Source organism: Carassius carassius, chromosome 22, assembly GCF_963082965.1.
Source record: "Carassius carassius chromosome 22, fCarCar2.1, whole genome shotgun sequence".
Classification (NCBI taxonomy): Eukaryota; Metazoa; Chordata; class Actinopteri; order Cypriniformes; family Cyprinidae; genus Carassius; species Carassius carassius.
The window spans coordinates 21,654,385-21,671,613 of NC_081776.1; the positions used below are offsets into that span (position 1 = coordinate 21,654,385).

The 17,229-nt window shown below is 42.9% G+C and overlaps 2 protein-coding genes across 2 annotated transcripts; both read left to right on the plus strand.

Annotated features, from left to right (window-relative positions):
• Positions 1 to 1,564: 1,564 nt before the first annotated feature.
• Positions 1,565 to 3,758, plus strand: LOC132098464 (zona pellucida sperm-binding protein 4-like). The gene is made up of 8 exons (XM_059504575.1): positions 1,565 to 2,291; positions 2,368 to 2,555; positions 2,628 to 2,725; positions 2,797 to 2,954; positions 3,028 to 3,220; positions 3,291 to 3,438; positions 3,518 to 3,590; positions 3,669 to 3,758. The coding sequence occupies exons 1-8, from the start codon at positions 1,565 to 1,567 to the stop codon at positions 3,743 to 3,745; spliced, it is 1,662 nt and encodes a 553-aa protein (XP_059360558.1). The 3' UTR covers positions 3,746 to 3,758.
• Positions 3,759 to 9,391: 5,633 nt separating this feature from the next.
• On the plus strand, positions 9,392 to 11,383 carry LOC132098465 (zona pellucida sperm-binding protein 4-like; the record flags this gene model as incomplete). The annotated part of the gene is made up of 7 exons (XM_059504576.1): positions 9,392 to 10,118; positions 10,195 to 10,382; positions 10,455 to 10,552; positions 10,624 to 10,781; positions 10,855 to 11,047; positions 11,118 to 11,265; positions 11,345 to 11,383. Coding segments are annotated over exons 1-7 (1,551 nt in total), but the record flags the coding sequence as incomplete, so codon positions are not given.
• Between the last annotated feature and the right edge of the window lie 5,846 nt (positions 11,384 to 17,229).

Genomic DNA, 17,229 nt, shown 5'->3' on the forward strand with positions numbered 1-17,229 from the left:
CAGTATGGTATATTGCACTGCATCCAAAACACAACTCGTAAAAATAGAGGCAATTCAGTCACAAGCTTTGCGAGTTTGTTGTGGAGCGTTTAGATCCTCTCCAATAACAGCAGTGCAAGTAGAGATGGGTGTAATGCCTCAAGTAATTCGTAGGCTCAAGTTAAAGATGAGGTATTTTATAAGTATAAAGGGACACTTGGACAGTCACCCAGTTAAAATGGTGTTGGAGGATTGTTGGGAATATGGACATAAAAAGTTATCAAGTTTTGGATGGAAGGCCAGTGAGGAAGCCCGGAGAATGGGATTAAGCGACTTCAATGTTGCTCCTACTGTGGCTAGGTCAGCAATTCCTCCTTGGCTTTTCCCAATGCCTTTGATTGATACTCAATTGCTTAAAGAAAAGCATAACAATACAAATGGATTAGGAAATTTTAATATACAGCAATACATTGATCAAAGTTATTATAGTGCAGTTCAAATATACACTGATGGTTCAAAAGATCCAGAATTTGGGAAAACAGCAGTAGCGGTATATATTCCACTTTTTAACATTAGAATAGCAAAAAGAATATCAGATTATCTTTCAGTATTCTCTGCAGAAATTATTGCAATATGTCTAGCACTTCAGTGGATAGAAGAAATCCAACCAACAAGGGTAGTGATATGTACAGATTCTTTATCCGCACTAAATAGCTTGGAAAGTGGAACATCATCAGCAAGGCAAGACATGATAAATGAAGTAATGCAGAGTCTTTACAGAACAAGACAGTATGGACTTCTGGTGAATCTTGTATGGGTTCCATCGCATATGGGTGTGAAAGGAAATGAGGAGGCTGATAATCAGGCTAAACAGGCATTAAATCATTCACAAATTGACATTGAAGTGGCATTAAGTAAAACAGAAATTAAAGTGATAATAGCTAAACAAATACAGGAAATTTGGCAGAAAGAATGGAATGAAGGAAAGAAAGGTAGACATTTTTACTGCATTCAAGGAAAAGTTGGGTCAGAGAGAAGAAGATTCGGAAACCGGAAAGAGGATGTTTTAATAACAAGAATGCGTATTGGACATTGTTTATTAAATCAAAGCTTACAAAGAATTGGTAAACATGAGAATGGAAATTGTGACAAATGTGGGTTAGTTGAAAATATAGAGCATGTCCTTTTAGAATGCGAAGCTTATGAAAGAGAGCGGTCCCAGTTAAGACATGCTTTAAGAAGTGTAGGAATCAATGAGTTGACACTTCAGGTTCTCCTAGGACAAGGTGCTAAACAATCAAGAGTTTATCATGAGTTATTTATATTTTTTAAAGGAAACAGGATTATTTAATAGGATTTAAAACTCCATTATGTGTAAATTTTATATGGATATATATATATAATAATTTTTTTTTTTTTTTTTTTTTAAAAGAGTAGATCTAGTTTAAACTTCCTTTCCAAATATGCGCTTCACACTCCATTTCAGTAGGTGGCGGGAATGCACCTTTTAAGTTGGTTTGCCAACCGCCATTAAATCCTAGAAGAAGAAGAAGAAGATCTCCACTTGGTGTTTAGCTGTTGAACAATGGCTGGAAGTTGGTGTTTGGTTCAGATTTCGTTGGTCTGTGCGTTCTGTCATGCTGTTCCACAGTGGAGTAAGTCGCTTCAGGATGTTCAAGCTCTGATGATGCAGCAAACTGACCAGCAGTTTCAGCTCCAGAAGCCAGTTCAACAGCTAACTAACCAACAGTTTCCGCTTCGGAAGCCAGTTCAACAGCTAACTAAGCCGCAGTTTCCGCTTCAGAAGCCTGTTCAACAGCTAACTAACCAGCAGTTTCCACTTCAGAAACCAGTTCAACAGCTACCTACACCGCAGTTTCCACTTCAGAAGCCAGTTCAACAGCTACCTACACCGCAGTTTCCACTTCAGAAGCCAGTTCAACAGCTACCTACCCCGCAATTTCCACTTCAGAAGCCTGTTCAACAGTTAACTAAGCCGCAGTTTCCGCTTCAGAAGCCTGTTCAACAGCTAACTAACCAGCAGTTTCCGCTTCAGAAGCCAGTTCAACAGCTACCTACCCCGCAATTTCCACTTCAGAAGCCAGTTCAACAGATAACTAAGCCGCAGTTTCCGATTCAGAAGCCAGTTAAACAGCAGTTTCAGAAGCCAGTAGTGCAGGCAGAGCCCCTTGATAAATGTGCTGTAGCTGATTCTGAGCAGATCCAATGTGGTCTACCTGGGATCAGTGGTGCTGAGTGTGAAGCTATCAACTGCTGCTTTAACGGACAGCAGTGTTTCTATGGAAGGGCGGGTAAGTGTTCTCAATCTTCTTCCGTTCGTGTCAAACTGATTCTCTGAATTTAACCTGCTCTTGTACCTTGTTCTAGTGACTGTCCAGTGTATTAGAGATGGTCAGTTTGTGGTAGTGGTGTCTAGAGACGTTACTCTGCCTCGACTGAGTCTGGATACGGTTCATCTACTGGGTGGAAATGACCCACCTTGTGCTCCTGTGGGGTCTACACCTTCCTTTGCTATATACCAGTTCCCTGTGACCGCATGTGGCACGAGCTTGATGGTGAGCAGCAGCTACTGGTTTTATTCTGCATTGCTTATGATGGACTGGATGCTGACACGTTCCTATTCACAGGAGGACAGCGGATATGTGGTGTATGAAAACCGAATGACCTCCTCGTATGAAGTGGGGATTGGACCATATGGTTCCATCACAAGGGACAGTCATTTTGAGTAGGTGATCCATGTCTTGGTGTGACCATTAATCCCTGATAAATGCTACAAGCTCGCTGTGTGTCGTCCAGGTTTCTCTTCCAGTGTAGATATTCGGGAACTTCCGTGGAAGCTCTGGTTGTGGAGGTCAACTCTGTTCCTCCACCTCCACCAGTAGCTGCTCCTGGACCTCTCAGGGTGGAGCTCAGACTGGCCAATGGCCAATGTGTCACCAAAGGCTGTGCTGAAGGTAAGGTCTTGTCCTGTGTCTGCCTAAAGCCTTTCAAACTGGAGTCTGGTTAAACCCCAGTGTTGTTCCTCAGGGGATGAGGCCTACACGTCCTATTACAGTGACGCTGATTATCCCATCACAAAAGTCCTGCGAGAGCCTGTGTATGTTGAGGTGCACATTATGGAGAGGACCGACCCCAACATTGTCCTGACGCTGGGACGTTGTTGGACGACTTCAACCCCCAGTCCACTCAGTCTCCCCCAGTGGGACCTTCTGATCGACGGGTGAGTGTACAGCCAATCTTTATCCAGTTGGTCTGCTGGGAGACCCTTTCTAACTTTCTCTTGTTTTCAGATGCCCTTACCAGGACGACCGCTATCTGACCACACTGGTTCCAGTGACTGGATCGTCTGGTCTTCAGTTCCCAACCCACTACAAGCGCTTTGTTGTGAAGATGTTCACATTTGTAGATCCAGCCTCACTGGCTGCTCTGAAGGAAACCGTATGCCCCCCTTTACTTGAACATCTGTATATTTACTACTTGTGGATTCTATGACTTGAGCCTCTTTCTTCCCTGTCAGATCTTCATCCACTGCAGTACAGAGGTGTGCCATCCATCATCTGGCTCTTGTGAGCAAAGCTGCACTAGGAAACGTGAGTTCTTGCTTTCTCTTGACAAGAGGAACGGAGCATTTTAGAAGTGCATTCTCACTTCGAACATTTCTCTTTCAGGAAGAGACACTCGTATCAAGGCTGTCTCTGGGGAGCAGACTGTGGTTTCTAGTGGAGAAGTTACTCTGGTCATGTAAATCTAGTGTTTTTTTTTTTTAATAAACTTTGCAGAACCCTTAGGTGTCTTTGTCTATTGGCATTGTTTTGGTTCAGCAGAATGTGGGATTACATGCCTCTTCCCAGTGTTTTCCCCTCTCACTATTAAACCAAGGTTCCACAACCTTTTGTAAGGTTGTGCATTCCTTAATCCTTCCTCCAGTTGCTAACCTGGGGCCGCACAAGGCTCCCCTTATTCTTTTAATTTGTCTTCCAAACAGTAGTTTGGTTCCCGACATTCACAATATAGAAAGTAGTTATGTGGATTACTTGCGGCTTTTGTTTTAAATACAACTCAAATCGCTGAGCTCAAGTTTTAAGTGGAAATCAGTTCTCGACTGTCTTGAAGCAAACACGAAACGGTGTCAATTGTCTGCAACTCAAAGTAGTGATATTAAAGGAATACTTCACCCCAAAATTGTGTCACTAATCCCTTACCCCCGTGTTGTTCCAAACCTGTAAAAACTTCATTCGTCTTCGTAACACAATTTAACCCCTTACTTGTCACCCCCCATTTTCAGCATGGAGACACAAATGACATACCCAAAATTAAAAGGTTGCTGCTTAGGAGTCTTTCTTACTAGATACATAATGTTCCCAAAGCTGACACTTCAAAGTTTACTGTTCATGAATCAGAATTACTCAGACTGTTATAATAGAGATAAGCTCAAACATGTCAATAAAAATATTTAAAACATACTGAAGTGTACTAAATGATGTAGGATATGATTTTAGATACATGATGAAGCTAAAGCCACAAGTCTACTAATACTTCACTTTGATATTTCAGAATCTGATCTCACAAAGTGTGAATTTTATTAAACCTTTTCTAAGACCATGTCATGTGTATTTTTAGAGAAGGCTCATAAAAGGCTAATAAAATTGATTTGACTCCTGGAATGCGATTATCTCTTGTTTGATTCTATTGTTCTTGCGAAACAAGCCTTTCACACATCGGCCAGGTATGACACAATAATGATAAATGAGGATTTTCTTTTTTTTATTCCGCTACTATTAGCCTTTGTTTTGGGTATTTCAAGGTTTACCAAGCCACATCGCTTCATTTCCAGTATACATTTACCCCACTATTATCAAAAGCCTTACTATAAAAATACAAAACATTTTCTTACAACCTTTGACAATACTACAAAATGCATTATGAAGAAGATCTGCACCTGCTATGTAGCTGCATTAGAGCTAACGTTAGCATCAAGCTACATGAGACTATTTATGAAATTATTAGTACACTTTTACTCAAAACTCACTTTAAACCCTGACTGAGTGTAATAACCTCCTTTTGGTCGTTTACGGTTGTAAATATATGCTATTTATAGCCTTTTACGTCGCTGCACAAGTTAGCATTTCAGATGTACATTTTTAATATTGTTATAAAAACGCCCCAAATCTCAAGAAAATCACATACCAACTATTAACTAACGTAATCGTGTGTTTATTATTTGGATATTTCATGGGTACAGAGGTTTCTCTGTGTTGTTGTGGTCAGATATCAACACGGAAGTGTACAGGAAATGCATCATGGGCAGGACAGGGCGGGATATGATGCACAAGACACGGGCGAATCCGGTCTCTGTCAGCGCGCACACGGAAGACTATACACACAGAGACAGGGCTGGGAGCGGATCATTATCATCAGATCGCGTAAATCAGTGGAAAATGAATAGATATTATGATTCTGTCTGAAGAAATATGAAGTAAACATCAGTAAATATATCTCTGTGTATATGCAACTTTTGACTATAAACCCTATTTGACACTTTTCAGTGAATCTATGAGAACACAAACCACTGCAGACGTGACTGAATATGAATGCTTGGTGAATTTCATCCACCAGTCCAAACATTAGTTCTCTTTGGGTGTCATTTCGGCAATGATTTCTCAGAATTATAACTGACCTGCTACTGCACAAAAAACCCCTTACGTCAGTACAGGTTCTGCAAGTTTGGCTCCCCAAATACTAAATTGAACTTAAGAGATGCCTGCCATTTTCCTAACACAATGGAAAAACCTATAAATAACCCATCTGAAGGTGGAAAATGTTGTGCCAGTGTTGATACTGGGAGTGCACTTTTATTGTACATGGATTTAAAAGCATTAGAGATGTCAACAAGGAGCATTAGGAAACAGATTTAACTGAGCAAACCTATTTGGGGATGCAAGGAGAAAATTAAACTGCTCATTTGAAGTTACCAACACGAAGAAATCAAGTTCACTGCATAAGAGGCACGCAAAATCTGCAGTGCTTCTAGGAAGTGGACGTTCACGCAGAACTCCCAGAATTCCCTTTACAGCATCATGGGCAATGTATTCCACCTTTACAGTACTCATCAAAAGGGAGCTCACAGCAGGTCCCTTTAAAAGGGTTATTAACTTCCCTAACGTGAAAAGGGAGCCTTTCCTTCTGGCAAGAGAATAGGTACAGTAGGACTACCCGCTTCCTCGCTCAAATCAATTGGTTAAACTAGACAAGAAAAACCGAAGCAAGAATAAGTTTGCTCCCCCACATTTATTGAAGACCAGCCAAAGTCTTCTTGTGCTCTTGAACCACTACAGGACCGAGCGAGGCCTTCCCTTCCCACTGAAGGCCTAGAAAAAAAAAAGCAGACGCCAGAGTTAAGTGCTTGAAGGGTCAAAAACCAAGCTTAAAAGCACCTTCCTACCTCCAAAAGGAGAAGCAGCAGTTCCACCATCAGGACCACATGTGGAGTCACAGCAACCACAAACCTGGTGGTTCCCATCAGCAGCAAGCCACCTGCAATACGAAAAAAATCAGACATGGCACCTTTAATGTATTCGTACGTGGCATGAACATACCCATTGGCAAAGGAACAGGATTTGTGGAGCGCGTCACTAGGTGCAGAAGCAAGAGTGGCCTTCAGAACACACGTTATGTAGATCTGCAAGAGACACCACGGGTAAGGGGTCACAAACCAAAGCAAATGGGAGAGGTCGTTCTCCCCAACACTCGGAATACATACAGAAGGACTGGATCCCCCCTGGAACATGAAGGCCTCCAGCTGGAACCGGATTTTGTCTTCCTGGGATCGAGGCATGAAGCGCGAGCTGGAAGCTGTGACCTTGGCATCCACAAGACATCTAAGGAGTGAAAAGTAGTTGTCGGGGACAAAGTGGTTACAAGGAGCAAACGCGAGAACAACTCAACTCTGCAGCATCTGGTGACATGAACACACCCATGATTCTCAATGAACAAATATCTCGGAAGGGCGTTCACATCAGGTACTTGGGTGGCCACACAGCTGTCCACAAACACACGCAGAGGGACGTGGTTGTATACCTTCACGGATGCCTCAACATTAATAACGTCACCCAGGAAGTAAGAGTTTGAAGGCCTCTCATAGGACCAGTCATCTGCAAGAGGGAAGAACTGCTTAGGCACAGCCTCGTTCAGAAGGCAGGAGGTCTAGAGAAACTGCACAAACCCATCATGAGCTTCAGGGAGAACAGCAAGACTTCTTCACCAGCCTCCGTTGAGGCATAAGGGACCCAAGTTGGCTTCAAGGCATTACCGCTGACATTTTGAAACCTGCCGTTCAAGTTACCAATTAAACGGGCTTCCGGTTCCACCACCGCAAGCAATGCCATGAGTCACAAAAGGTCACTTACCTTTGATAATGGCATTGAACACCAATAACTGCACCACCTGCACGGGTAATCGGAGTGCCAGCAAACGCCTCAGGAGTGTAGGTAAGGGCAAAGGTGTAGACAAGCTCATCCTTGGTCATCTATAGGAGACTGACGTTGTTACCAAGAGGATTCTCCCCAAACCCCAACCCATTCCAAAAGGCATCTTAGCAAGTCATGCCATAACACTTGGTTACCCGAGTAAGCAGTTATTAAGGGTTTTTCCCCCCACTATAAAAGAACCGTCCCATGGATGTTATAGATTCAGGGAGCCATCGATACCAAAACAAGGGCCCATTTTTAGTAGGGTTCAATAGATCTAGTAACACTTAACCGCTCTTACCATCAACACACTGTTGCAGTCCTGCAGTTCGTTCTCAAAGAAGAGCACCTTGGAGCCTGGGACCAAACCGACAACAGGACATCCTCCCAAAGTCAGACCAGATGGCTGGATCAGTTCACCATTGCTAAACAAGTCCTGCTGTACCTCCACATGAACCCGGTTCTCACCGCATTGAATAGCTACACTACTGGGAGTCACAGGTTGCCTCAAATGGAAGTCCACCGCCATCTCACTCGGCACTTCTGGAACAATGGGAAACCTCCAGTCCAAAGGCTTCACTGGACCCTGCAACACCTGCTTCTCCTGAAGACCAAGAGGCTCTTGTGCAAATCCTCTGTAGTCAAGACTCTGAGACGGAGAAGCCTTCTGCAAAGTGTCTCCGAGCACTTGAGAAGAAACAGGCACTCTGGAAGCTGGATATGATTGATGCTTCTTGCTTTTTGGACTTTGACTGGATCTCAAACTTCCAAAAGCATTCTTCAGATCAAACACCACAAGCACAACCAGCACTAACACATATTGCAAAAGACCCATCCTGACAAACGTTAACACAATACCCACCAGTCCTCGTCTTTGCCATTAAGTACAGCTTTGAATTTAAGCGGCTCCTCCCCTTTCAGCTTGACTGATTACCTTTGATTCTCCTCTGGACCTGTAATTAACAAATGAGAACGTTCTGGAATGTCACTAGCCAATGGAAGGCTTGATAAGGATCTGAGATTTTCATCTACACTTATTTACAATTTTTCAGTTAAAGTTTGACAGTGTGTCTATGATAGACAATGAATGTCATTAAAAAAGCCCCTGATATGACTCAAATAATAGAGAATATTCATAAAAATCTCTCTTTTTTTTAAAAGAGTTTTTAGTTTATCATTGGAAAAGAATTGGAAAAATGTAGAATTACATCACTTGCTCCCCAATGAATGGGTGGCATCAGAACGAAAGTACAAAGAGCTGATATAAATATAAAAATAATCCACAAGTAATTCACATCAATTACTGTCTTTTGGAGGGAAAGGCTGTGTGTTTCTAAGAAACAAATCCATCGTTAAGAAATTCAAACTATTCTTTCCGGCCAAAATAGGAGTTCATAATCCCAGTTAAAGGTGCCATAGAATGCGTTGATACAATATTTTAAATGATATCTACATAAAAGGTACGTGGCTTGGGTATGGGCAAAAATTCTCCAGAACGGTTTTACATGTCCATTTACAACCCTGGGATTTGTCCCTAGAATTATTTGGAAGGGTCATGAACAATAATGTCGAGCTCTGCTCTGATTGGCGGTTTCACAGCTCGGATCTCTTCTTTCCAGCGTGAAAGATGGAGAGATTAGGCTTCCAACCTGATATGTTTGAGCCTGTATCAGACGAAGATAAAGATTTGGAAAGAATGTTTAGCGTCCGCGTGAACAAGGCTTGAGAGAGTTGTCAGTGAAGATGTGGACGCAGCCTCTGTGTTGCTTTTAAAGCGTTCTTTCAATAAGAATTGAATCTTGAGATCCAATGAGAATCACCCAGTAGTTAATGAAGAGGGAGGGACTATCGTTAATTAGCTGAAATCTGTAGAATACAAAAAGACCAAAGGGCAATATCTCCACTTGGTGTTTAGCTGTTGAACAATGGCTGGAAGTTGGTGTTTGGTTCAGATTTCGTTGGTCTGTGCGTTCTGTCATGCTGTTCCACAGTGGAGTAAGTCGCTTCAGGATGTTCAAGCTCTGATGATGCAGCAAACTGACCAGCAGTTTCAGCTCCAGAAGCCAGTTCAACAGCTAACTAACCAACAGTTTCCGCTTCGGAAGCCAGTTCAACAGCTAACTAAGCCGCAGTTTCCGCTTCAGAAGCCTGTTCAACAGCTAACTAACCAGCAGTTTCCACTTCAGAAACCAGTTCAACAGCTACCTACACCGCAGTTTCCACTTCAGAAGCCAGTTCAACAGCTACCTACACCGCAGTTTCCACTTCAGAAGCCAGTTCAACAGCTACCTACCCCGCAATTTCCACTTCAGAAGCCTGTTCAACAGTTAACTAAGCCGCAGTTTCCGCTTCAGAAGCCTGTTCAACAGCTAACTAACCAGCAGTTTCCGCTTCAGAAGCCAGTTCAACAGCTACCTACCCCGCAATTTCCACTTCAGAAGCCAGTTCAACAGATAACTAAGCCGCAGTTTCCGATTCAGAAGCCAGTTAAACAGCAGTTTCAGAAGCCAGTAGTGCAGGCAGAGCCCCTTGATAAATGTGCTGTAGCTGATTCTGAGCAGATCCAATGTGGTCTACCTGGGATCAGTGGTGCTGAGTGTGAAGCTATCAACTGCTGCTTTAACGGACAGCAGTGTTTCTATGGAAGGGCGGGTAAGTGTTCTCAATCTTATTCCGTTCGTGTCAAACTGATTCTCTGAATTTAACCTGCTCTTGTACCTTGTTCTAGTGACTGTCCAGTGTATTAGAGATGGTCAGTTTGTGGTAGTGGTGTCTAGAGACGTTACTCTGCCTCGACTGAGTCTGGATACGGTTCATCTACTGGGTGGAAATGACCCACCTTGTGCTCCTGTGGGGTCTACACCTTCCTTTGCTATATACCAGTTCCCTGTGACCGCATGTGGCACGAGCGTGATGGTGAGCAGCAGCTACTGGTTTTATTCTGCATTGCTTATGATGGACTGGATGCTGACACGTTCCTATTCACAGGAGGACAGCGGATATGTGGTGTATGAAAACCGAATGACCTCCTCGTATGAAGTGGGGATTGGACCATATGGTTCCATCACAAGGGACAGTCATTTTGAGTAGGTGATCCATGTCTTGGTGTGACCATTAATCCCTGATAAATGCTACAAGCTCGCTGTGTGTCGTCCAGGTTTCTCTTCCAGTGTAGATATTCGGGAACTTCCGTGGAAGCTCTGGTTGTGGAGGTCAACTCTGTTCCTCCACCTCCACCAGTAGCTGCTCCTGGACCTCTCAGGGTGGAGCTCAGACTGGCCAATGGCCAATGTGTCACCAAAGGCTGTGCTGAAGGTAAGGTCTTGTCCTGTGTCTGCCTAAAGCCTTTCAAACTGGAGTCTGGTTAAACCCCAGTGTTGTTCCTCAGGGGATGAGGCCTACACGTCCTATTACAGTGACGCTGATTATCCCATCACAAAAGTCCTGCGAGAGCCTGTGTATGTTGAGGTGCACATTATGGAGAGGACCGACCCCAACATTGTCCTGACGCTGGGACGTTGTTGGACGACTTCAACCCCCAGTCCACTCAGTCTCCCCCAGTGGGACCTTCTGATCGACGGGTGAGTGTACAGCCAATCTTTATCCAGTTGGTCTGCTGGGAGACCCTTTCTAACTTTCTCTTGTTTTCAGATGCCCTTACCAGGACGACCGCTATCTGACCACACTGGTTCCAGTGACTGGATCGTCTGGTCTTCAGTTCCCAACCCACTACAAGCGCTTTGTTGTGAAGATGTTCACATTTGTAGATCCAGCCTCACTGGCTGCTCTGAAGGAAACCGTATGCCCCCCTTTACTTGAACATCTGTATATTTACTACTTGTGGATTCTATGACTTGAGCCTCTTTCTTCCCTGTCAGATCTTCATCCACTGCAGTACAGAGGTGTGCCATCCATCATCTGGCTCTAGTGAGCAAAGCTGCACTAGGAAACGTGAGTTCTTGCTTTCTCTTGACAAGAGGAACGGAGCATTTTAGAAGTGCATTCTCACTTCGAACATTTCTCTTTCAGGAAGAGACACTCGTATCAAGGCTGTCTCTGGGGAGCAGACTGTGGTTTCTAGTGGAGAAGTTACTCTGGTCATGTAAATCTAGTGTTTTTTTTTTTTTTTTTTTAATAAACTTTGCAGAACCCTTAGGTGTCTTTGTCTATTGGCATTGTTTTGGTTCAGCAGAATGTGGGATTACATGCCTCTTCCCAGTGTTTTCCCCTCTCACTATTAAACCAAGGTTCCACAACCTTTTGTAAGGTTGTGCATTCCTTAATCCTTCCTCCAGTTGCTAACCTGGGGCCGCACAAGGCTCCCCTTATTCTTTTAATTTGTCTTCCAAACAGTAGTTTGGTTCCCGACATTCACAATATAGAAAGTAGTTATGTGGATTACTTGCGGCTTTTGTTTTAAATACAACTCAAATCGCTGAGCTCAAGTTTTAAGTGGAAATCAGTTCTCGACTGTCTTGAAGCAAACACGAAACGGTGTCAATTGTCTGCAACTCAAAGTAGTGATATTAAAGGAATACTTCACCCCAAAATTGTGTCACTAATCCCTTACCCCCGTGTTGTTCCAAACCTGTAAAAACTTCATTCGTCTTCGTAACACAATTTAACCCCTTACTTGTCACCCCCCATTTTCAGCATGGAGACACAAATGACATACCCAAAATTAAAAGGTTGCTGCTTAGGAGTCTTTCTTACTAGATACATAATGTTCCCAAAGCTGACACTTCAAAGTTTACTGTTCATGAATCAGAATTACTCAGACTGTTATAATAGAGATAAGCTCAAACATGTCAATAAAAATATTTAAAACATACTGAAGTGTACTAAATGATGTAGGATATGATTTTAGATACATGATGAAGCTAAAGCCACAAGTCTACTAATACTTCACTTTGATATTTCAGAATCTGATCTCACAAAGTGTGAATTTTATTAAACCTTTTCTAAGACCATGTCATGTGTATTTTTAGAGAAGGCTCATAAAAGGCTAATAAAATTGATTTGACTCCTGGAATGCGATTATCTCTTGTTTGATTCTATTGTTCTTGCGAAACAAGCCTTTCACACATCGGCCAGGTATGACACAATAATGATAAATGAGGATTTTCTTTTTTTTATTCCGCTACTATTAGCCTTTGTTTTGGGTATTTCAAGGTTTACCAAGCCACATCGCTTCATTTCCAGTATACATTTACCCCACTATTATCAAAAGCCTTACTATAAAAATACAAAACATTTTCTTACAACCTTTGACAATACTACAAAATGCATTATGAAGAAGATCTGCACCTGCTATGTAGCTGCATTAGAGCTAACGTTAGCATCAAGCTACATGAGACTATTTATGAAATTATTAGTACACTTTTACTCAAAACTCACTTTAAACCCTGACTGAGTGTTTGTAATAACCTCCTTTTGGTCGTTTACGGTTGTAAAAATATGCTATTTATAGCCTTTTACGTCGCTGCACAAGTTAGCATTTCAGATGTACATTTTTAATATTGTTATAAAAACGCCCCAAATCTCAAGAAAATCACATACCAACTATTAACTAACGTAATCGTGTGTTTATTATTTGGATATTTCATGGGTACAGAGGTTTCTCTGTGTTGTTGTGGTCAGATATCAACACGGAAGTGTACAGGAAATGCATCATGGGCAGGACAGGGCGGGATATGATGCACAAGACACGGGCGAATCCGGTCTCTGTCAGCGCGCACACGGAAGACTATACACACAGAGACAGGGCTGGGAGCGGATCATTATCATCAGATCGCGTAAATCAGTGGAAAATGAATAGATATTATGATTCTGTCTGAAGAAATATGAAGTAAACATCAGTAAATATATCTCTGTGTATATGCAACTTTTGACTATAAACCCTATTTGACACTTTTCAGTGAATCTATGAGAACACAAACCACTGCAGACGTGACTGAATATGAATGCTTGGTGAATTTCATCCACCAGTCCAAACATTAGTTCTCTTTGGGTGTCATTTCGGCAATGATTTCTCAGAATTATAACTGACCTGCTACTGCACAAAAAACCCCTTACGTCAGTACAGGTTCTGCAAGTTTGGCTCCCCAAATACTAAATTGAACTTAAGAGATGCCTGCCATTTTCCTAACACAATGGAAAAACCTATAAATAACCCATCTGAAGGTGGAAAATGTTGTGCCAGTGTTGATACTGGGAGTGCGCTTTTATTGTACATGGATTTAAAAGCATTAGAGATGTCAACAAGGAGCATTAGGAAACAGATTTAACTGAGCAAACCTATTTGGGGATGCAAGGAGAAGATTAAACTGCTCATTTGAAGTTACCAACACGAAGAAATCAAGTTCACTGCATAAGAGGCACGCAAAATCTGCAGTGCTTCTAGGAAGTGGACGTTCACGCAGAACTCCCAGAATTCCCTTTACAGCATCATGGGCAATGTATTCCACCTTTACAGTACTCATCAAAAGGGAGCTCACAGCAGGTCCCTTTAAAAGGGTTATTAACTTCCCTAACGTGAAAAGGGAGCCTTTCCTTCTGGCAAGAGAATAGGTACAGTAGGACTACCCGCTTCCTCGCTCAAATCAATTGGTTAAACTAGACAAGAAAAACCGAAGCAAGAATAAGTTTGCTCCCCCACATTTATTGAAGACCAGCCAAAGTCTTCTTGTGCTCTTGAACCACTACAGGACCGAGCGAGGCCTTCCCTTCCCACTGAAGGCCTAGAAAAAAAAAAGCAGACACCAGAGTTAAGTGCTTGAAGGGTCAAAAACCAAGCTTAAAAGCACCTTCCTACCTCCAAAAGGAGAAGCAGCAGTTCCACCATCAGGACCACATGTGGAGTCACAGCAACCACAAACCTGGTGGTTCCCATCAGCAGCAAGCCACCTGCAATACGAAAAAAATCAGACATGGCACCTTTAATGTATTCGTACGTGGCATGAACATACCCATTGGCAAAGGAACAGGATTTGTGGAGCGCGTCACTAGGTGCAGAAGCAAGAGTGGCCTTCAGAACACACGTTATGTAGATCTGCAAGAGACACCACGGGTAAGGGGTCACAAACCAAAGCAAATGGGAGAGGTCGTTCTCCCCAACACTCGGAATACATACAGAAGGACTGGATCCCCCCTGGAACATGAAGGCCTCCAGCTGGAACCGGATTTTGTCTTCCTGGGATCGAGGCATGAAGCGCGAGCTGGAAGCTGTGACCTTGGCATCCACAAGACATCTAAGGAGTGAAAAGTAGTTGTCGGGGACAAAGTGGTTACAAGGAGCAAACGCGAGAACAACTCAACTCTGCAGCATCTGGTGACATGAACACACCCATGATTCTCAATGAACAAATATCTCGGAAGGGCGTTCACATCAGGTACTTGGGTGGCCACACAGCTGTCCACAAACACACGCAGAGGGACGTGGTTGTATACCTTCACGGATGCCTCAACATTAATAACGTCACCCAGGAAGTAAGAGTTTGAAGGCCTCTCATAGGACCAGTCATCTGCAAGAGGGAAGAACTGCTTAGGCACAGCCTCGTTCAGAAGGCAGGAGGTCTAGAGAAACTGCACAAACCCATCATGAGCTTCAGGGAGAACAGCAAGACTTCTTCACCAGCCTCCGTTGAGGCATAAGGGACCCAAGTTGGCTTCAAGGCATTACCGCTGACATTTTGAAACCTGCCGTTCAAGTTACCAATTAAACGGGCTTCCGGTTCCACCACCGCAAGCAATGCCATGAGTCACAAAAGGTCACTTACCTTTGATAATGGCATTGAACACCAATAACTGCACCACCTGCACGGGTAATCGGAGTGCCAGCAAACGCCTCAGGAGTGTAGGTAAGGGCAAAGGTGTAGACAAGCTCATCCTTGGTCATCTATAGGAGACTGACGTTGTTACCAAGAGGATTCTCCCCAAACCCCAACCCATTCCAAAAGGCATCTTAGCAAGTCATGCCATAACACTTGGTTACCCGAGTAAGCAGTTATTAAGGGTTTTTCCCCCCACTATAAAAGAACCGTCCCATGGATGTTATAGATTCAGGGAGCCATCGATACCAAAACAAGGGCCCATTTTTAGTAGGGTTCAATAGATCTAGTAACACTTAACCGCTCTTACCATCAACACACTGTTGCAGTCCTGCAGTTCGTTCTCAAAGAAGAGCACCTTGGAGCCTGGGACCAAACCGACAACAGGACATCCTCCCAAAGTCAGACCAGATGGCTGGATCAGTTCACCATTGCTAAACAAGTCCTGCTGTACCTCCACATGAACCCGGTTCTCACCGCATTGAATAGCTACACTACTGGGAGTCACAGGTTGCCTCAAATGGAAGTCCACCGCCATCTCACTCGGCACTTCTGGAACAATGGGAAACCTCCAGTCCAAAGGCTTCACTGGACCCTGCAACACCTGCTTCTCCTGAAGACCAAGAGGCTCTTGTGCAAATCCTCTGTAGTCAAGACTCTGAGACGGAGAAGCCTTCTGCAAAGTGTCTCCGAGCACTTGAGAAGAAACAGGCACTCTGGAAGCTGGATATGATTGATGCTTCTTGCTTTTTGGACTTTGACTGGATCTCAAACTTCCAAAAGCATTCTTCAGATCAAACACCACAAGCACAACCAGCACTAACACATATTGCAAAAGACCCATCCTGACAAACGTTAACACAATACCCACCAGTCCTCGTCTTTGCCATTAAGTACAGCTTTGAATTTAAGCGGCTCCTCCCCTTTCAGCTTGACTGATTACCTTTGATTCTCCTCTGGACCTGTAATTAACAAATGAGAACGTTCTGGAATGTCACTAGCCAATGGAAGGCTTGATAAGGATCTGAGATTTTCATCTACACTTATTTACAATTTTTCAGTTAAAGTTTGACAGTGTGTCTATGATAGACAATGAATGTCATTAAAAAAGCCCCTGATATGACTCAAATAATAGAGAATATTCATAAAAATCTCTCTTTTTTTTAAAAGAGTTTTTAGTTTATCATTGGAAAAGAATTGGAAAAATGTAGAATTACATCACTTGCTCCCCAATGAATGGGTGGCATCAGAACGAAAGTACAAAGAGCTGATATAAATATAAAAATAATCCACAAGTAATTCACATCAATTACTGTCTTTTGGAGGGAAAGGCTGTGTGTTTCTAAGAAACAAATCCATCGTTAAGAAATTCAAACTATTCTTTCCGGCCAAAATAGGAGTTCATAATCCCAGTTAAAGGTGCCATAGAATGCGTTGATACAATATTTTAAATGATATCTACATAAAAGGTACGTGGCTTGGGTATGGGCAAAAATTCTCCAGAACGGTTTTACATGTCCATTTACAACCCTGGGATTTGTCCCTAGAATTATTTGGAAGGGTCATGAACAATAATGTCGAGCTCTGCTCTGATTGGCGGTTTCACAGCTCGGATCTCTTCTTTCCAGCGTGAAAGATGGAGAGATTAGGCTTCCAACCTGATATGTTTGAGCCTGTATCAGACGAAGATAAAGATTTGGAAAGAATGTTTAGCGTCCGCGTGAACAAGGCTTGAGAGAGTTGTCAGTGAAGATGTGGACGCAGCCTCTGTGTTGCTTTTAAAGCGTTCTTTCAATAAGAATTGAATCTTGAGATCCAATGAGAATCACCCAGTAGTTAATGAAGAGGGAGGGACTATCGTTAATTAGCTGAAATCTGTAGAATACAAAAAGACCAAAGGGCAATATCTCCACTTGGTGTTTAGCTGTTGAACA